The sequence below is a fragment of the Equus przewalskii genome, chromosome 20, assembly GCF_037783145.1.
Source record: "Equus przewalskii isolate Varuska chromosome 20, EquPr2, whole genome shotgun sequence".
Taxonomy (NCBI): domain Eukaryota; kingdom Metazoa; phylum Chordata; class Mammalia; order Perissodactyla; family Equidae; genus Equus; species Equus przewalskii.
The window spans coordinates 16,316,283-16,338,263 of NC_091850.1; the positions used below are offsets into that span (position 1 = coordinate 16,316,283).

Sequence of the window (21,981 nt, forward strand, 5' to 3'; positions counted from 1 at the left end):
TGAGAGTCAGTAGCAGGTTGAACTCCTCACTTTCTTGACAAAAATCAAAGATTATCTTTTTCTTCTAGTAGTTCAGCAACACATTCCTTATTAGTTTTCTTTCAATTCAATTCAAATTCATTCAATATAAAAAAAAATTTTTTTATGTGGCTGCCCATCCAGTTCTTTTCTCCCTGAATAATACTGACAGACATTGTGTTCACCAAGTTTATCCTGCAACTTCATTCATTTAGTAAATATTTATTGAGCATTTAGAATTTGCCAAACACTATTCTGGATAATAGAACAAACAGCAATAAGCAAGAAGTACAGGATCCTTATTCTCATGGAGCTTACATTCTGGTAGAAGGATTCAGCCAATAAATAAGATTATTTCAGATAAAACAGGGTGATAGAGAGGAAAGTTAGCAACTTTAGATATGGTGGCAAAGGAAAACTTCTTTGACAAGTGAAATTCCAGCTAATGTTAATAATGAGAAGGAACTAGCCCTGCAAAAATATGGGGAAAGCATTCTATGTAGAAGCAACAGCAGATGCAAGTCTTGAAGCAGGAACAAGTTAAGGAACATAAATGGAGGCAGAAAGTGATAAGAGATGATGTAAGAGATCAGTAAAGGACAGATGATGAAGGATCCTGAAAGCTATGGGAAGGAGTTTGGATTTTATCTAAAATACAACAGAAGCCGCTGATGGGTTTTAAGCAGGGATTCTAGGGTTTTAAACTGGCTGCTGTGTGGAAAACAGATTGTAGAGGATCAAAGATAGAAGCAAGGAGATCTATGATCTGTAGACTAAGGGTAAGAAACCTGTAGGCTCCAAGACAAGATTTGCCTTCAAATGTGACCCCTGGAGAAAATTCCATCAGATAATGCAATTTGTGTCCACTGTTGTGAAAATACAACGTGATTTTAAAATATTTTAAGGAACACTATAAAAAATAACTCCAAAAGGTAATGTTCGCCCATAAAAATAGAACGTTTTCTATGTAAAAAACACATGCTATACTCATATTTTCCAGAACCATAAAGCTATTTTTATTCTTTTGAAAATGTGATGAACAAGAGGCTTTCAAGAATCCTTATTTATTTATTTATTTATTTATTTATTTGAAGAAGGCTGGCCCTGAGCTAACATTCGTGCCCATCTTCCTCTACTTTATATGTGGGACGCCTACCACAGCATGGCTTGCCAAGCAGTGCCATGCCCGCACCCAGGATCCAAACTGGCGAACCCCGGGCTGCCGAAGTGGAACGTGCAAACTTAACCACTGCACCACTGGGCCAACCCCTCAAGAATCCTTAAACAAGACTATTTTTACTTTTACTGTAAAATTTGGCAATGTTTCTTTACTGTTCTTACAAAACGTTCATTTCTTGAAACAGTTTTGGTATATCCTTAAAATCAAATCTTTGCCACTCAAAGACTTGGAAAAATTAACATATTTCTCTGTTTCTCTCATTCTCGTTCCTTCTTTCTTCTTCATCTCCTTCCTCATTCCATCTTCTTTTCCTCTTGAATATTTCCCATAACATCATATGAAATGACATTGTATTTTACACTTTTGTTGTATTTATTAAATTTTTCTTACTCCTCATTTTTTAATGTAAAAGCTGATAAGTAGAACATATTATACATTTTTTGCTCAAAAATCTCTACAAAAGATGAAGTTAAGTCCCTTCATGTAGGCTGATGGTGCTTGTTCAAACAAGGTTTTCCCTCCAAGGCCCCACTGTACACACTGAAACTGGTGACTGTGAACTTGGGGGCAGCCCTGAGGCGGGAGCTAGTTGGAGGCTGAAAGTAAAGTTGGCATTAACTTTATCCCTCCTCCTCAAGATCACATGGGCTACCCAAGAGGAAGGAGCAGCATGACCAGTCTTTCCAAATGCAGCTCTCAATTTGCCTGTTCTCCCTACTCTCTCCTCACCTGTACACCTCCCAGGAAGGTCAATAAGCCAGAGAATAGATGGTTCTCCTCACTTAGGTACTGTTCTTTCATTTGGCTTCCCCCACCTCCTTTGGCAAACATCATCTCTTATTGGCCCAAGGGAGATGCCAAGGAGACATATCCAGGGCTTAAAGAAAATACTTACTAATTGACAATGTCTTGAAGTTTATCCTGGTGCCATTGATTCCCCCAGCACTGGTGCTGGCCATGACCTGAACAGTGTAAGAGGTCATTCTAGTCAGGGACTCCAAGCCATACTGCAGGATGCTGGAGTTGACTGTCTTGGCTAAAGGAAAAATATAGAAGTCAAACACCACAGCTAAGCCCGATTGAAAACTGTGCTTTAGTGGCACTGAAATAAGAGTGTTGGAACCTGTACTGCCAAGCTTGGCTGTCTCATACCCCAATCCCTTTATCCATGTTCTGCTTAAAATTAGCCTATCAAGATGGATCAAGAATCTAAATATAAGAGCTAAAACTATAAACTCTTAGAAGGCAACATAAGGTAAACCTACATAGCCTTGAATTTGGCAATGCTTCCTTAGATATGACACCAAATACACAAGCAACAAAAGAAAATAGATTAAACTGGACTTCATCAAAATTAAAAAGCTTTTGTACATCAGAAGATACTAGAGAGTGAAAAGATACAAGAGAGTGAAAAGACAGCCCACAAAATGGGAAAAAAATACTTACAAATCACATATTTGATAAGGAACTTGTATCCAGAATATAAAAAAACTCTTACAACTCAACAACCAAAAGACAAAAAATCCAATTTAAAAATGAGCAAAGAGATTGAAGACTTTCTCCAAAGAAGAGATACAAATGACTAACAAGCACAGGCAAAGATGCTCAACATCATTAGTTATTAATAAAATGCAAAGCAAAACCATACTGAGATACCACTTCATGTCTACCAGGATAGCCATAATAAAAAAATTTTTTAACAAAAAATAATGTGTTGGTAAGGATGTGGAGAAATTAGAACTCTCATACATTGCTGGTGGGAATGTAAAATGGTGTAGCCACTGTGCAAAACAGCTTGGTGGTTCCTCAATAAGTTAAACTAGAATTACCATATGACTCAGCAATTCCACTCCTAGCAATTATACCCCAAAGAATTAAAAGCAGGGACTCAAAGAGATATTTGTGCACTAATATTCATAGCAGCATTAATCATAGTAGCCAAAAGGTGAAACAACCCAAATGTCCATCATCTGATGAATGGATAAACAAAATGTGGAATATCCACACGTTAGAATATTATTCAGCCATAAAAAGGAATGAGGTACTAACACACGCTAATCATGGATAAACTTTGAAAACATTATGCTAAGTGAAAGAAGCCAGACACAAAAGGCCACATGTTGTATGATTCCATTTAAATGAAATAGCCAGAATAGGTAAAACCATAGAGACAAAAAGCGGTTTTGTGCTTGCCAGGGCCTATGGGAAGAGGGCCACAGGAAGTGACTGATTAATGGGTACAGAGTTTCTATTTGGGGTAGAAATAGGTAATGGTGATGGTTATACAACATTATCGATGTACTTAATGCCACCAATTTGTACTCTTTCAGATGTTTAAAGTGGTAAATTTTATGTTATATGTATTTTACAATAACAAAAAAAATTAGCCTGAATAGGAATCCAAGCCTAGCCCGGAATTTAGGATGTCAGGAGATAGCGTGGATTCAAGAAAAAAATACGACTTGTCAGTGGGCAGTAGGAGCCATGGTAGGGTCCTGCACTGAGGTAAGTGCCACCAAACCGGGTCTGTCCCCACTCCACTCTTTAATCCAGGCATGCTCCACTCTGGAATAACGGTTGGGAAACTCCCAGGAGGCCAATCTGTTCACAGCCTGACCAGGGCAAATTATAGCAACTCCACCTGTTTCTACAGGACTCTCAGGTACTGTCACTTCACTCTCATTTGACTCAAAAAAACTCAAGAGGTGAGTGCTCTTGGCTCCATTTTCAGAGTAGCTCAAAGAAGCTAAATGACTCATGTGGGGTTGCAGGGCACCAACCATGTGGGGTTGCAGGAACCACTCCAGTGGCAGGTCTATCCATAGCATCTACTTGGGGTTTGGGGGATATTTCAGTGTAGCTATAAGCACACTTACAGAATTCCTTTCCATCTTCGGCTTGGTAAAATATGGTGTAGTTGCTGATGAAACCATTTCTCCGACTCGTGGGAATTTCTTTCCATGTGATTGTGACTGTCTTCACGCCAATGTTCTCCACCTTGCTCACAGGACCTACTGATGGAACTTTACAGGACAGGGAGATAAACAATAAACACTGAATCACACCCCAGCAGATCCCTGCTCTACAAAGGCTCTGGCCAGTACTCAGACCAAACTCAGTGCTGGAGATGGGAGGTGGTAGCAGAGTAAGGAATCGATGGATCAACTTGTTTGGAAAAACTGCTTTCTGAAGTCATTCATCTCGAACAGGTAAAGAAGCAGTGTCAAAGACCAGAGAAAAAGTACTCTCTTACAGACCTTCTCACTGTAATTTGGCACCCAGCTCTTTCATTCATATGTTTCATAGCTATTATCAAAGAGTCGAAGAGTATGCCTTCATGGGCTACCTTTGAGCAATAGAATCTTGTTCTTAATGTTGAATCTGGAAGATATTAACTTGAAAAAGACAGTCTGAGCAGTTCCCCAGTAAAACCCTTGCGTATTGCTACACAATTAAAAATAATTTGGGGGGCTGAGTGGTTAAGTTCACGTGCTCCACTCCTGCAGCCCAGGGTTTCACTGGTTCAGATCCTGGGTGCAAATACATGGCACTGCTCATCAGGCCACGTTGAGGCAGCGTCCCACATGCCACAACTAGAAGGTCCCACAACTAAAACATACAACTATGTACTGGGGGGATTTGGGTAGAAATAGCAGGAAAAAAAAAGATTGGGAACAGTTGTTAGCTCAGGTGCCAATCTTTAAAAAATAACAATAATAATTTTTTAGCATTTCCGACTTATGATAAACTCTGTAGGGTCCCTAACTTGATCTTAACTAATTGTTATTTCTGCTTACAACGCTATTTGCACTAAGTTTCTTTGTGAGTTTAGGCAAGTTATTTTACCTCTCTGAGCCTCAATTTTCCATTTGTGAAATAAGGGGCTTGGACTTGATGATCTCTAATGTCTACCCTAGCTTTGAAATTCAGTGAATCTATAACCTGACTACAATTGTGTCAAATATACATAGCTTACTACAAGCTGAAGGTGCAGCACAGACGAGCCCTAAGACAACTGTGAATGAACGACAGGTGTTCACAGCCTTGTCTGAATGTTGGGCAAGCCCCAGTGTTTCCTTTTCCCCATGGGACCTTGTCCATACATACTGCCTTCTTTGACATAAGCCTGGATGGAATATGGCTCGCCCACTTGGTCTTGTAACATTGGATACACAGAGATGTTATAGCACCAGAAAGGTTTTAATTCATCTGTAATAAAAAAACAGAGAGAGAGAAAGAGGGAGAGGAAACAAGCATTAAGTGCAGAGTATGGCATAGTAGGAGGAAGGAATGCTAGACTAGGAGTTAACGGCCTAAGATTTACAGCAGATATTCTATTTCTCTACGGTTTCCACATCTGGAAAATAAGGAGGTCCAGCTGGATGGTCTTTAAAGTCTATTCCAGTTCTAACCTTTTAAAATTAATTCTTAGAACTAAACCCTGGACCACTCTGACAAAATGACAGAGCTACCCAGGTAGGGAAAAGGGAAAAGTAAGAGATCCAGTCCCTCCCCACCACATATTTTGTTATATTATTTGGGGGCACTGCAGAATCAACTTAATCCTTCTGCCAAACGCATATCACCCTAGAGAACTCTGATACCATGAATTCTAGCTCCTCTGTCTGCCTGCATCCCTGCATGAGTATAATTCTTCATATGGATGCTATTAAGTATTAAGAAATGGTTGGACTGATAGGATTGGGAGGGTGAAGCCCCCCTCATGTGTCTTACATGGAGCAGGCACTTTCTTGAAAAGAAGGCTATTGCCTCTATCAATCACTTGGGGAAGGGACCCAGCTCCTAAACAGGCAACCAGAACTGAAGAGGGTGCCCTGGGTAGGACAGATGGGATATAAACTCTGGTGTTATCCACACGATCAAGATATCTGAGAATGGCTCTCTAATGGCAGGTGTTAAGATGGTGTTTTTCACCTGGAAACAGGCCAGAGACCTGGTCTGATACCCATGGCTTTCTGTCCCAGCCTTGCTGGGAAATGCCAAGAAGTGTGTCACTTTACTAAGCTTGCACTGGCTTGTCAAATGCTATTAACCACATTTACAGCTTCAAAGCCAAAGTTAAAGATTTAAAAACTGATGAAAATGAAACTAAATCCTACGGGAACTTGTGGGATCTGCACTGGTTACCTTGCTGGATTGTCCAGTTCCTGGCCCCAGACACAGATTCCCAGGAGAAGATGGAGGGCTCTGAGTCCAAAACTGGAAACCACTCGACCATCCATGTGTCCACCTCTGAAGCAGAGCTTTGCCACTCCACGACCAGCTGGTCCTGAGTAAGGCAGGAGTGCATGGCCTCAATGCACTGAAATGCTGAAAGGACAGAAAAAGACAGCTTCACAGCTACCTAACTCATCCTCCAAATGCACCAACCACACTGGCATCCATTCACTGCCCAAACTGTAAAGAAGGTCAAAGTTCAGGACCTCCTCTGCAGCCTCTCCCTATGGTACTCTTTTCACCCCTTTTGTTGTATCCCTTTCCTCACCCGTCACCTTTGATAATTAAGTGCCTTCTTAATCTTTTCTTATCTCCCCAAAATTTACCTATTTCCAGAAAAGGATCTCACTAGAGAGTTGCTGACTAAAAAGATTTAACCTTCCACAGGTGTCTCTGCAAGTCAAAACGAAAGCAAGCCTGAGAAAAAGAAAGAATCTCTAAAGGGAGAATTTCAGGCATCAGGAATTCTGTGTCTGGTAAGCTGGGAGATGGCAACCCTAAAATCATACCAGGGAGATGGCTTCAAATTTCAACTGTCTAGGCTGGCTCTACACAACCTAGCTATGGATTCCTATTCCCAAGGGAGTAAGAATTGTGCCTGTACTAGAAAGATACAAACACACCCATCCAAAGCACCTAGGTAAGGACCAATATGTAAATGACAACATTTTCTGCAGGCCTAGTAGAAAACTCATGTCTGGAAACAGGCACATGGATTCTTTTAACAGAAAAGTTGAACATGTGGCTTCAAATCCACTATCTGGGATGTAATCAGAATTAGAGAGCTATCTTGTTAAAAATGCTCGCACTATGCAAAAGAGAGAACCACTGGAGGTGCAGTGAGGCAGAGAAAGAGGGCACGAAGGGGTGGGGCTCAGAAGGTGCATAGGCTGTGGCTCTCCCCTTGCACCCACTCCTCACCACCCACAACACAACTGAGCCTTCAAAATTGGAATCCACAGGCAGTTTAAGTGGATTTTAACTTATCCAGTTTATGTTGAAATAAACATCAAAGACAGTCCTGGAGAGGGCAGAAGAGACGGTGTTCCTCAAAAAAACTAAAAAGGCTTTTGAAGCTGGAAGCCTAGGCAAGTGTATGGATTTGAGGCAGGGACTGAGGTTACCGAATCCTGCTATTTCTGGGCAACAAGCCCCATCAGACTGTGTGCATATTTAGGAGCCTCTGTTCTCAAAGGCCACAGTTTATGAATTCCTTTCCCAAACTGGGCCTTTATGAGACACTCCAGCTGCTAGTCCTCCAAGTAAGGCCAGATAATTTGTCAACCTGAAAGGGTAGCTCTGAGGAAGGACGACTGAGGCATGAAGGAAGGGGGAAGCTGAGGAAGGGGTGGGGCTGGGGCAAGGCACACAAGCCAAGAAATCAACCCCCACTAATCCCCAGGGCTCTAACTTTCTCCTCCCGGCCCTCCCCTGCTCATAGCCTCTAAGCATCCTCAATTGCTATTTTGGTCAGGCTGAAAGTCATTACTAGAGCATATGGACCCTTACCTAGCCTCTTGTGGCAGATAATGTTAGCACTCCCAATCTTCTTAGATTCCTTCTTATTGTTTTTGTGTGTTTTGCTTGGTTGGGATAACTTTGAGATGTAACTTACATCCCAGAGTCCCCCTGCAGTGTCAGGCTAGAACTACTCTCCCCAAGACTCTTATTGCAGATCGCATCTGTTATGGGTTGAATTGTGTCTCCGCAAAAAGATATCCTCTTTATAGATATACCACAGAAACTAATCATATTTAGAAATCAGGCCGTTTTTAGATGTAAGTAATTAAGCTAAGATGGTGGCCCTTAACCCAATACAACTGGTGTCCTTACAAGAAAAGTAGAATATGGACACAGAGGCAGAGACACAGAGGAAGCTGGCCAGGTGAAGACGACAGAGGCAGAGACTGAAGTTATGCTGCCACAAGCCAGGGAACACCTGGGGCTTCCAGAAGCTAAAAGAAGTACGAAGGATCCTCTCCTAGAGGCTTTTGAGGGAGCATGGCCTTGCCAACACTGATTTCAGACTTTCAGCCTCCAGAACGAGGCGACAATAAGTTTCTGTTGCTTGAAGCTATTCAGTCTGTGGTCCTTTTGTGAGTAGCCGTAGGAAAATCAAACAGAACCTTTGGCTTGGCCTCTTCCCCTTCCCTGGCCTTGCTTCCTCTGCTTCCTTTTCTGGTCTCTCTGGAGGAACTTTCTTAATAAAGTACTTGCACACAAGCCCTGACCTGAAGACCTGACAGAGTGTTGGTTCCTAACACCACACTCCTTCTCATTACCAAACTGGTGCTCTGAGGAGCAGGAGTCTGGTTGAAAGAGCCAAAAGTGCTGTAGGGACCAAGGGAACAAGCCCACGCTCTGGACCACAGTGGGTGTGGTTCAGTTAAGCCATGAGTCAGCCTTGAAAGACGAAAGGGCCTGGGCATCATTAAGGAGTGTTGAAAGAGAAGTTTCCAAAGCATCACTCTACTAAATATAAACTAATGGCTGTATCCTTTCATCATTCAACAAGAACTTTTTGAGCAATTTCTCCCACCGCAACACACCCCTAGGGGAAGTAGGAAATATAGAACCTTCCTGGGAAAAGGGGGAAGGGGGTTGGCTATGAACACCATTAATGTCTTGTGATTTGCATGAAGGCAGTCACTCTAGGCTTATCAAATACAGCTCTCAGATGCTGGTGGTGCCTCACCTTGCCAGCTGTCCTAGCCCATCCTGAACGCTACCCCAAGTCAGTCCCAGACTCCTCCTCAGCGGCTATTCATCACACAATCCAGGCCCTGCCTCAGACCATTCCATAGCTGCCTACTGGCTAAGGCCTCCTAGAACTTGGAGGATGTTCAGGCCAGAAGGAACCTGAAGGTATATCTATTCCAATCCCTTATTTTAAAGATGGCAAAATAGAGGCTCACAGAAGTAAATAACCAGTTCAGCGTCACTGATTATTTACTGTGACCAGAATTCTAAGTCACTTTATTAATACCAAGTCCAAGGTTCTGGATAAAGTATAGTATACAAGTTTGGAATCATGCAGATCTGGGCTTGAATTCCACCTGAGAGACCTTGGGCAAATTACCAAGCTTTCCTGAATCTCAGCTTCACCATCTATAAAGTGGGTCTAATAGCATCTGCCTCATGGGTCATTTCAAGGCTAACATTAGATTAACCTATGTCATCTTAGCACAATGCCTAACATATACTAACGGACAATATATGATAATTATACTTAATGACTATTACACTTACAACAATTCTTATTACTATAACTACTCTCCAGGTGACCCCACTTTATTAAGCAAAATTCTGTAGAACATTATTTTCTTATATGTCTAGGACAGGAGTCTGTAAACCTTTTCTGTAAAGAGCCAAATAGTAAACATTTTAGGTTTTGCAGGCCAGATAGTCTCTGTCACAACTTTCAACTCTGCCATTGTTGCACAAAAGCAGCCATGGACAATACATAAACAAATAGGTGTGGTTGTGTTCCAATAAAACCTTTTATACAAAAACAGGCATCAGGCCAGATTTGGCCCACAAGCTGTAGCTTGCCTACACCTAGTCTGGGAACATTATAATTGATGATCACACTGATACTTCTGACACAAAGCAAGTACCTTCAGAACTAGGGAAAAGTTTCTTTTTTTTCCTTTTTCTCCCCAAGTCCCCCCGGGTACATAGTTGCACATTCTTAGTTGTGGGTCCTTCTAGTTGCGGCATGTGGGATGCCACCTCAGCGTGGCTTGATGAGCAGTGCCATGTCTGCGCCCAGGATTCGAACCGATGAAACACTGGGCTGCCTGCAGTGGAGCGCATGAACTTAACCACTCGGCCACGGGGCCGGCCCTAGAACTAGGGAAAACCTTTGAAGTTTCAGAATTCGGAAAAATTTTTAAAGTTGATAATCCAGGTCTAATAGAAATTTAATTAATCAAAAATCATATTAAGAATGATAATAATAATTAGCACTAGACAAAGAATTTTACATACATAATCTTATTTAATCCTCACAACAGCTCTATGAGGTAGGTATTATTACATAATAGGCCCATTTTACAGTAGCTAAGTTTCAGAGAGGTTAGATAACTTGCCCAAGGTTTATGGTATCTAGTGAAAGAGCAAAGATTTGAATCCAGGGCTGTTGGCCTCCAAAGCCCATGTTTTTATCCTCTACTCTTTACTGCCTCCCACTCCAGAGCCACACCAAGACACTGAGATTACTATGCAGCAGCACCTCTTTTAACAACGAATGTATATTCAATGACATATATTTGTCAGAAACTTCATCACTAGGGTATTTGATAGGCAGGAACTAGGATGCCAGGAACTAAAGACTATGGAAAATACCATTAAATAGTAACTAAAATAATATCAAATGTAGCTCAAAACATAAAATACGTATATCTAAGAGTTCTAAAATGAGGCAAGGGAAGAAAACAGGTTATGTTTAAGGAGAAGAGCTAAAATGGAGCATAGGCAGACAAGTCTAGGGCTGGTAGTGGAAATGCCTGAAGCAGTCTGGGTCTAAGCAAATAGAGAGAGGTGACGAATCGGAGAGTGCATTCTCTAACTATGATGTGTTTCAACAGACAGTTACTAACCACCTTCTCTATGCCAACTGCTCTTTGCCTGTTCTGTATGTTGGAATAAAGGAGGAGGAAGGAGGAGGGGATGAGGAGGAAGAGGAAAAAGAGGGGAAGAGAAAAGCAAACAAAAATCTCTGCCCTCATGGAACTTGCATCCTATTGAGGGAGAGAGAGGTAATAAACAAAATAAATGAGAAAATCTATAGAATGAGGAATAGTAAGATTTATAAAGAAAAATAAAGCAGAAGAGTAAGTCCATTACCTGCAATTCCTTGAATAAGAATCAAAGAAGGTATTTTATTCCAAAACAGGATATAACATATGAGTTTGCCTGGGAGCAGTAAAATGTTAAGAACTACTTAATCAAAAGGGTAATGAGCAATTTATTGGCAAGTATAAATATTAGAAATTTTCCTAACTTGGTATTCAAATGTAAGGGAGAAAAGGAAGAAAACAGGAGAGTGAGCAAACCAAGGTAGGACATGCTCAATATTGTGAGGGGAGGATTTCAAAAGAGAGGTTTCAGCCACTGAGGACAGATATGGCAGATCTGATAGTTTTATATGGCTCATTCCAGCTTACATTCACTTAGAACAAAATAAATACAAGCTGCACATAGAACTCCTAGGGTTATGACTTTGTATCACATGATTTATGAAGTCTCTGATTTTCAGCAAAAGCTTTGTTCCAAAGGAACTTTATTTCAAGGAGCTCATTAACTACCAGAGATTTTGCTCTCCTCACCATGACCTAAAAAGTTCCAACTTCATTTTCGTTTTGACTCTAGAGAAATAGCAACCCTTGAGAGGATAGGGACTACTCCTTGGCTACCTGGATGGGACCAGGCATCTAAGTAAGAAGTTTACACTGTACTTACGCTTTTCATCAATAGCTGGAATCCTCAGGGTGGCCAGTGAAGACTCCCCAAGAGAATTATAAGAAATCACAGACACCCAATAGGTCTCGCCTCCTAGATACAGGTCAAGCTGCTGGTTAGTGGTATTCACTGTCTTTGTGAGGTTAGTGTTGTTCTCTGGAAAGTACTGTATGTTGTAGCCAAGTGTTTTCTCCAGGACTGGGGCTCCTCTTGCCTTCTGAACCCAAAGGAAACAAAATTTATTACCAAAAACAAAAAGAGAAGGGCATTGAGGCAGCGATAAATAGTGAGGATGGGGTTGGGAGGTAGTGTTAACTATGAGGTGCTAAACCACAATCAGGTAATTGCTTTCCAAGAATGAATAATACACTCTGTGCTGTGATATTAACCCTTCAAGTGCCAGAAGAGGGGACTTGATAAATGTCTCCTTGGTGTCAACCTTTAACATAAGTTTAACTCCATGAGGCTAAACTAGGAGAATGTCCAAGCCAATGTCAGCAAGCCAACTCCATTTCCTTTTGGCTGTATCTTTCTCTTCATCCCACATGGGCAGAGAAATATAAGCTAAAAAGTTGAGGCATTTCTACCGAGCCAATCCCAAGACTGTTCTGGCCCTGGGTCATCTCTCACCTGGAAGCCCCCAAGGGTTGGAAAGGACCTCTGTTCTTGCCTTTTATCTCCCCAACAGCCCTCTGAGGAGGGGGCTGGCTTCCCTGGACCAGGCATTCCAGCCAAGAGGACCTAAACATTCCGGGCTGCCCTACCAGAGCCAGATCCTTGGTGAGAAGCCTAAGGTGACTCCAGGGGCTCCAGCTAAACTCTTCTTTTCAGCCTTGAACCTGAGCCCACTAACAGATGTTCTGTCAAAGGATCAGAATGCTTAGTATTTCCCAGGAATTATAGGGCTTTCCAGTTGTTCACTTTCTGTTACTGATAACACATATAAATGGAGCAGAATGACTAAATGTAAGGCCAGACAGGAGTTTAGAAGTCATTTTGTCCTGTTGCCTTTCCAGTTCAGGAATTTCTTTTGTAGCTTCCATGACATAAAATGTCAGCTAGAACCTTCTTAATGACTGGGAGCCTTTTCTTTATCAAGGCAACTCATTCTCTTTTTTTGAAATAACAGCTTTATTGAGAAATAATTCACATAACAGAATTCACTGCTTTAAAGTGTACAATTCAGTGGCTTTTAGTATATTCACAGAGTTGTGCAATCATCTTCACTATCTAATTTTAGTCCATTCTTTTTTAACCAACTCTGATTCTTAGAAAACTCTCCTATTGAGACAAAGGGAAGACCAGTCCCCAGGCGAGAGGGAGGAGGAGGGCATTGAAGTCCATCTCACTTACTTCACAGCTTGGCCTACTTGACCCACTGCTATGCGGCTAAGACCACACGTGGGTATATGCCATTGTTTGCTTTGTTTCCCCAAAAATATGTTGACAGAGTCATTTGTTTCTACACCTGATCACTGAGAAAGAAACCACAACATCTGGAATTGATTCTCAAAGATTTCCCAACACCAGTGGTTGTGCTTTCCCCTGCCTGCTGCCTCTGTAACCTAAGGGTGTCCCACAGCCCTGAGGGTGTGAAGGGAGAGGAGAAAGGTAGAAGGATGCTCTCACTCTGAAGTAATTGGTATTGGAATGTCATTTGGCAAAGCAGGGCAAGTTTTCCATTTTTAAAAGGATTTTAAACTTGCCTAGACTTTAGCAAGTATGAGATAACATGATGAGTATTTCCTGAGAATTTTGGAGACATCCTAAAGAGTTTGGACATCTTACTGGTCTCCTTCCTCTCTTCTTCCCCCCAACTCTCCCATCTTTTCTCCCCTATTTCCTGGCTGGGGTTTTTTTCCCCTCTATTTCCCATTTTACTTTCCTGTATTATTCTCTCTTCCCCCTTCTTTTCAGTTCTTTTTCCTACCTTCTTCTCTCATCTACTCCTTCTTTCTCCTCTTCTCAGCTTCACCCACCTGGCTTCTCCTTTGTTCCTCACTCCCAGGCCTCCATCCTAGAATGGACCATTTGGCCCCTGTTCTGTCCTTGTACCCCACTATGCCAGCACTCAAAGGGGCACATGTGCAATATATGCCCTAAGGACATCAGTGAGCTGACTCCAAGTCAGGGCTCTTCTCCAATGTGGGGCTGGGGGCTACAGAATTTTACATTGACTTCTAGTGGAGGCCAGACAGCGATGGTTTTCTCCAGGAAGTTAAGTTGCTTCCTGCACTTGAACTTTTTGTACTTGTCTCAAATATTAATCTTTCATGCCAAAGAAGAGGGGGAACAGGGTCTGTCATACATCTTCATGCCATCTACAAGATGATCAATGGGGCTTTTTTGAGCTTGGAAACCACTGTGAGATTTGGGGCATCATAAAGCCTTTAGAGAAGAAAATTCAGGAGGCAAAAGTTCAAGAATCACAGCTCTTGAAGATGTAAGAGATCAAGAGTTTTAAACAGAAAGAAATATATATATCCAGAGGGAGGTCACCTTCCACAACAACTGCACTGGCCTTCTTCCATCCACCATAGCTGGTCTCAGGACTCTCCACAGATCCAGGCCATGTGGAGCTGTAAGGAAAAAGAGTGAGGTGCTCAACTCAGACAGAAGGAAGTTGCAACAGAAGATGATGAAATTAGCTGGGCTGCCTAATGTGGGTTTTTTTTTCCCTGAGCTAACATTGGCCCTGAGCTAGCATCTGTTGCCAATCTTCCTCTTTTTGCTTGAGGGAGATTGCTGCTGAGTTAACATCTGTGGCAATCTTCTTCCATTTTGAATGTGGGATGTTGCCACAGCATGGCTTGACGAGCAGTGTGTAGGCCCATGCATGGGATCTGAACTTGCGAACCCTGGGCCACTGAAGCGGAGTGTGCAAACTTAACCACTATGCCACCAGGCCCACCCCTGGGTTGCCTGTTTAGAAGATCTAGTTGAGAAGGATTTGCTTGAAGGAGCCAGGAGCAGTCAGTGGAGAGTGGAGGGATGACAGCATTACAATGACCAATGATGTCTTCATTTTGTGGCTGAAGGATTGAAATCAACCAAAAAGGTAAAAAGTAAAGCTGCTCTTGGATCTGATGACTTAATGTAAGGTAAAAGAAAAGCACAATAGACTCCATTGTAGTATAATTTATAACTCAAATCTGGATTGAAATGTGACATCTCATGTCCTCTAAGATAGAACACTTACATACATTACAGCTAGGAATGACACAGATAACTGATAAGGAGGTGTATATATATATATTTTTATATATACACACATGACTATATATATTATATATACAATATATAGTATATAGTGTGTGTATATATATTTTCTATATAGATATAATATATAGTCATGTGCTGCACAACAATGTGTTGGTCAATGACAAATCATATATACGATAGTGGTCCCATAAGATTAGTATCATATAGCCTAGATGTGTAGTAGGCTACTCCATCTAGGTTTGCGTAAGTACATTCTATGGTCTTTGTACAGCAACAAAATCGCCTAATGATACATTTCTCAGAATGTATCCCCACTGTTAAGCAATGCATGGTTGTATATATAATTTAGGCCATATCTACAACCAAAAAGGATGAAACTGCATACTTACAATGTTATAAAATATAAGAAAGAAATAAAGAATAAAGGAACAGAGAAATAATCTTTACTAGGTCCCTCCCTGAGCTCTAAATTTAATGCTGATCTTCCTCACAAGGAAAGTGAAAAAAAAGACTCATACTGAGTTGCATATTTCTCATGGTCTGATAAAAAGGAAACAAAAAATTCATAAGAAGAGGTCAGTATTTTCTGGCTATGGGCACTGAACTCATAAACAAAATTTATCATGTGAATCCTCTCAAAAAAAGACACAGGGCAGCATACAGACCAATGTCTGCAACTGCACTTGAGCAAAAGTACAGAAATATTGCCAGTGTACCTTTCTCATGATTGTCTTCTATAAAATGTAGGGGCATAATGTGAAACCTGATTCATGCATTTCTTCAGCGAACAACATAATCTAAGACAAGATAGTTCAAAAGTGTGTTAGCTTCTGATGATCTAACCATACAGGGATAAACAAAACAAGAGGGATGCACATTTTACTTTATCTCTGGACTATATGTCTCACATATCATGTCTCAAGCAAGTTTTGGCAAGGAGTGGATCACTGGCAATTTATAGTTGAATGCTCTGACATGAGCTTGAAATTTCAACATGCTGAGCTTCTGATTAAAGAATGACCCACACACTTTGGCCATGAAAGGAAGGCAGAGTTCTAAAGAACTGTCCAGATGGCTAATGGCCTGTAATTTGGAGAAGCAAGGAAATGTCTCTAACTAAAGCCACAGTTGACACACTCTGATTCTTTTCTCGAGGAAATCACATGGCTGAAGATAATGTAATTAGGTCTGCAAAGAATGGGTCCACCACTCAGGCCAAGATCTAAACTATTTTAGTACTGAGAGATCATTTTCAGGGATCTTTTTAACTTCAGGTGATTGAATGTCTTAAAGTGAAATTGCTGAACTCCAACTACAGACCACTTCATAAGGTGGAAATATGTACCAAAGGGCAATTAAGTCAATAATCTGTCTTGTCGTCAATGGAGAGTCACATTTCTACAACTACTCTTGCAGAAGCCAAAGTGTGGGTAACACAGTCTGTTAGGCTCCAAGTCACCCAATGAGATCTACTGTAATTTCATGTAAGCTGGATATAAGGAAACTGGAACTGTTTAGACTTCACATATGACTTCATCTGCATTCCACTGAGATGCTGTCTTACAAGGTCTGCCAGGAGTTTTCTGATTTCCCAAAGGTCTTTATTGAATCAGAAGATGGGACAATCGGTACTCAACTTTCTCAGACAGGGAGCAACAGGCCTGGTTTCAGCCTATCTACAACAAGTGAGATGTGAGCAGAGACAGACTTCTTCCAAGAAGACAGACTTATCCCGAGGCTACCTTCAAAGGTGACCCACAGAACTAGAAGGACTCTCACTCCATTTCTTACTTGCAGAGCTTCTCTATTCTGGTTATGTGGAAGTCAGACTCAGGGATAATAATATTGAGAGTAAGAAATAAAAAACCTAAAGGTAAAATGTTCATACAATCCAGTCCCACATATTCATCTGAAGGATAGAGAGAGGTAAAAATAAACTGATTATTAAATAATCAATCTTTCTAGTCACTTGATTAGAAATATGAGTGAAATTCTCCTTAGATTTAGGTGGTCATTTAGTGTTAGCAAATGGTGATGATGAATGAATATAATCAGGTATTTTTTTCTTTCACTGAGGCCACTTTTTCCTGCAGATATGGTCCAAAGAGAAACAGTCTTCCCATTCTAGACTTTCCACAGATACAGCTTTTAGTAACACCACTGCCTGACTAGCATGCAAATGTTCTATAATTATTGAAGCCAATTTTCCATTAACCATGAGTTAATAATGGATTTGCAGTTTAATCAAAGGGGGAAAAGTAATAATTCTGTATTTGCGAAAAAACAAAATTAAAATTTTCCAAATCCATCAAAATATCCACATATTCAAAGGCATCAATTGTTTGGACCAATATAGTAACAATTTGATGCTACATTGTTTCTGTTACAATCTGGGAATACTGACAACTATCACCACCTCAGACATATACTGGTGTCCTTGCTGAAGACCTAAATAACAGCTAACTTTTGGCAAATGCCACTGCAGTAAGCCTTTTACCTGAATTATCTCATTTAATCTCCACAGCCCTATAATTAGGTACACGAATATTATTATCTCCAGTTCTGAAGCACAGAGAAGTTAAGCAACTGATAAATATAATAAGCTTTTAAGTAATAAAGCCAGGATTTGAATATAATGATATCTGTGTCATATAGTAGACATTTACATGCTTAAATGTGGGTAAGTAACCCTAATAATCAATACGTTTAAGTCCAAAAGAAAATAGGCAGTATTTCACATTCAACTTAGAATAGAAATAACCAAACACTTAGAAAAGGTTTGAGGTGGTGTGTATTAAAAATGCCTTTCTTTGTGAAAATAGTTTATGATTTGGAAAAGGAGAAATTAGGATTTGCTGGGAGGTGGGGAAATATTCATCGGTTTCCTCTGGGATCCTGAAAAAATGAAGAAAAACAAAAGCAAAAGTTCTCTAGTGGTAACTTTGATAAGTCTTGATTTCATTTAATTAGTAAAGGACACAGAGAACACCAGCATCTCTTGTTTTGCTAATTAATCTTAGTCAAGATAGCTGAAATAATAAATCAGTTGAAATGGCAGATCTTGTTTCTGGGAGCAAAAAATGTGGATGAAACTGACATCAGAGACTGGCTGGACTGTGATGAGCTAACTTAAGACACTGAGCCATACGGGCACCAGGAAGTCACTTGGGAAAAGAGTGGCAGCTACAGAGAGAAGAGGTGTGCAAAACAAGATTGCACCTGAGGTAGAACTTCATCTCCCAGATTGTCTGCTGAAAGGCATAGCAAAGGGAGAGGACAGTTTGCTCAATGATATCGCATGTGTTTCATTCTAATATTTTTTTTTACTGCTTTTTCTCCCCAAATCCCCCAGTACATAGTTGTATATTTTAGTTGTGGATCCTTCTAGTTGTGGCATGTGGGACGCCACCTCAACACGGCCTGATGTGTGGTGCCATGTCCGCGCCCAGGATCCGAACCAGCAAAACCCTGAGCCACCGAAGCAGAGCATGCGAATTTAACCACTCGGCCACGGGGCCAGCCCCTCATTCTAATATTTTAAAAGGGAGGCCTCAGCTAAGACGTAGACAACAATAACTGACTACTCCAACAGACTGTAACCACTGGGCCATTTTTTACTGTGCAATTTATGTGCTTTTTGACATTTGTAAATTATTATATTTGCATTCATTGGACACTTTGAGGTGATCTCTGTAGAATGTAAATACGTTCCTAAATATTGTATATAATTTTAATCAAAAGTTTACATTAGATCCACAACTTGACTAGTTTTGTTTTAACCATGCTTGCATTTCTATTTATTTAAAATTTATATAGCCCTTAACATTTGTAAGGCACTATTCTAAGCACTTAAACACATAACGATTTGGGATTTTTACTATACTGCTACAGGCTGGCATAGAAGACTGGATGCCTGAACTGAATAGAAGAACAGAATCTTAGGGGTAGTCCAGACTAAGCATGAACATCTCCACTGGGGATAAAAAAACTCACAAGACACCATATTGTTTCCAGACATCCAACCATACGGGAGGACGTGCCAAACATCTGTTAACACCAGCATAGTCTCATGGGAAAACTCAACCAGTATCCAGAGGAATAAACTGTTGTCATTTGGACCAGGGAGCACACAAGTTGACCTAAATGTTACCTGAGACCAGTGTGGGACTTAGCTATGAGATTGAATAAGAAGGGCCTGAAATCATGGCTGGGGTAGGGTGGGGAGAAATTCATGGTCTAAAACCCACATGTTTTATCAAGAAATAAGGTTAAAGCCTCAGAAGTCTAGAAAGGTCAGCATTTTTGCCTTTCTTTTCCATATTTTGGAAGAAGATGTGTGGACATCACTGAGTATTCATCTAATTAGTCATGCATTTATTTATTCATTGTGTTAGGCTGAAAAACAGACCCCCAAAATTGAAATCCTAATCCTTGGAACCTATAAATGTTACCTTATATGGCTAAAGGGACTTTGCAGATGTGATTAAATTAGGATCTTGAGACAGGGAGATTATCCTGGATTATCCAGGTGGATCCTAAATGCTACCACAAAGGTCATTATAAGACAGAGGCAGAGAGATTTGACAGAGAACAGGAGAAAAAGGTTCTGCAAATGCAAATCAAAACCACAATGAGCTATTACCTCACACCCATGAGAATGGCTATTATTAAGAAGACAAGAAATAACAATTGTTGGCAAAGATGTGGAGAAAAGGGAGCCTTCATACACTGTGGGTGGGAATGTAAATTGGTACAGCCACTATGGAAAACACTATGGAGATTCCTCACAAAATTAAAAACAGAACTACCATATGATCCATCTATTCTACTTTTGGGTATTTATCCAAAGAACACAAAAATACTAATTCAAAAAGATATGTGCACCCCTATGTTCACTGCAGCATTATTCACAATAGCCAAGGAAGCAACCTAAGTGCCCATCGATGGATGAATGGATAAAGAAGATGTGGGGGGTGTGTGTGTGTGTATATATATATATATATATATATATATATATATATATATATATTCAGATGAAATCTTGCCATTGCGACAACATGGATGGACCTTGAGGGTATTATGCTAAGTGAAGTCAGTCAGACGGAGAAAGACAATATACCAAAAGATTTCACTCATATGTGAAAGACAAACACACACACAGATACAGAGAACAGATTGGTGGTTACCAGAGGGGAAGGGGTTGGCAGAAGGGCAAAATGGGTAAAGGAGCACATGTGTACAGTGACAGATGGCAAGTAGACTTTTGGTGGTAAACATGACGTAGCCTACACAGAAGGCGAAATACATTGTTGTGCCCCTGAAATTTATACAATGTTATAAGTCAATGTGACCTTAATTTAAAATAATTAATTAACACTAAAAAGTAGGTACTACTATTAACTCAATTTTACAAATTATATTTCATTATGGAAAAGGGGAATAAATAGTGAGAAAACTAAGGATTAAAGATTAGATATCTTGCCCAAAGTCACTCCAGAGCCAGGCTGGGATTTAAGCCAAGCCCACAGACTTGAATTATTAATCTTAATTACCACATCTGACTCATGGTAAGCACTTAACCCATTTCTTCCTCTTTCCTTCCCTAACTATCATTAAAGATGTGACTCTTTTTTTCTCCTTAGTTATACTTTTATTTATTTTTTTAGTAGCAGCTCCAAGGTTTACAATATATATCTTTAATTTATCATAGGATAGCTTTAAATATTACACTGCTTCATATACAGTACAAGAACTTTATAAGAGTATTAAAGATGTAATCTTTTGCCTTTAGGGCAAAAAGCTGCTAATGTAACTATAACCATCAGAGGAGGGCCGGTGTCTCCTGTGGGCTCAGATGGGTGCAGTGAGTGCCCTTGGAGAGGGAATGTAGACTCCCTAGGCTCTGGGATTGAGGGAGTCCATGATTCCCATGAATAGCCCTTGACAAAACCCACAAATGCTAGGCCCACGCCACCCAACCCAGAGCATACAGAAAAGGAATTACAAGGGACCAGCTTGCCTTCTTCTTCAGTTGTTCCCATTTTCTCTTGGCTCCAGCCACTCCAGAACACTGACTCCTCAGCCACACATTGCAGAGCTACGACATATTCTGTAAAAGCCTGCAGCCCAGTGAGGTTGTATGTTGTGTCTCCATTGGACCCTTCTTTGAAGTTGACTTCCATCTAGAAGACAAAGACAACTCTGAGCTGAAGGGGAGACCACATGCTATCTTTCCATGTTTCTTCTTCACTCCCCAACCCTCTCCTACCTTTTCAGAACTAGTAGCATTATATCTCAAATTTTAATACTGTAACTTTCATAAATAACGCTCCATGCATACCTGGGGACCATTTGCACCTAAATAGATGTGAGTCACCCCATGAACCATCACCCTCTCCATTTCCTGTCTCTAAGCTTGTGAAGCAGAGTTTCCTGCCTTTAGGATGGATGTGAGTGAGCAGAGTCTTGCTGTTCTGGAAGATGTAAGGTGGAGTCCTGGGACCCAGGGCATCTTGGGCCTCAATTTAAACTGTGGAGGTGACTCCAACACCTAGAGATAAGGTCTCACAGAACAGTAGGTAACACAGACCTTAGCTGTATTAAATACAATCTTATGTCACGGACAAGACCCAGAAAAAATTAAGTGACTGTGGACTACCTCAGCATTTGTCATCTGCAGAACTAGGACCAGAATACAGATTTCCTCACTCCTAGACTCCCTTTACCCAAATCTTCCACTTCGAATTACTGGTTTTTGGGTGACCAGTCAAGCTGCTAAAGATCTTAGCAGCCTGGATGCATAAACTCATTTTGATACTCTCTTGAGGTGGGGAGGGAGGAGAGGTAAATAAATCACTTCT

General features: G+C 40.7%; 1 protein-coding gene across 7 annotated transcripts in view; it reads right to left on the minus strand.

Moving 5' to 3' along the window:
• Positions 1 to 21,981, minus strand: part of IL31RA (interleukin 31 receptor A) — an 81,309-nt gene that overhangs the window by 8,788 nt on the left and 50,540 nt on the right. For 3 of the 7 annotated variants that reach the window (XM_070587562.1, XM_070587563.1, XM_070587561.1), the window contains exons 6-12: positions 21,141 to 21,303; positions 14,399 to 14,478; positions 11,900 to 12,116; positions 6,347 to 6,529; positions 5,306 to 5,407; positions 4,075 to 4,221; positions 2,094 to 2,234 (exon numbers count right to left, since the gene is read on the minus strand). In XM_070587562.1, coding sequence (XP_070443663.1) covers positions 2,094 to 2,234; positions 4,075 to 4,221; positions 5,306 to 5,407; positions 6,347 to 6,529; positions 11,900 to 12,116; positions 14,399 to 14,478; positions 21,141 to 21,303 — 1,033 coding nt within the window. Of the gene's footprint in view, positions 1 to 2,093; positions 2,235 to 4,074; positions 4,222 to 5,305; positions 5,408 to 6,346; positions 6,530 to 11,899; positions 12,117 to 14,398; positions 14,479 to 21,125; positions 21,304 to 21,981 lie in introns of all 7 variants that reach the window. The other 4 variants (XM_070587558.1, XM_070587557.1, XM_070587560.1 and 1 more) reach the window with 2 other exon arrangements.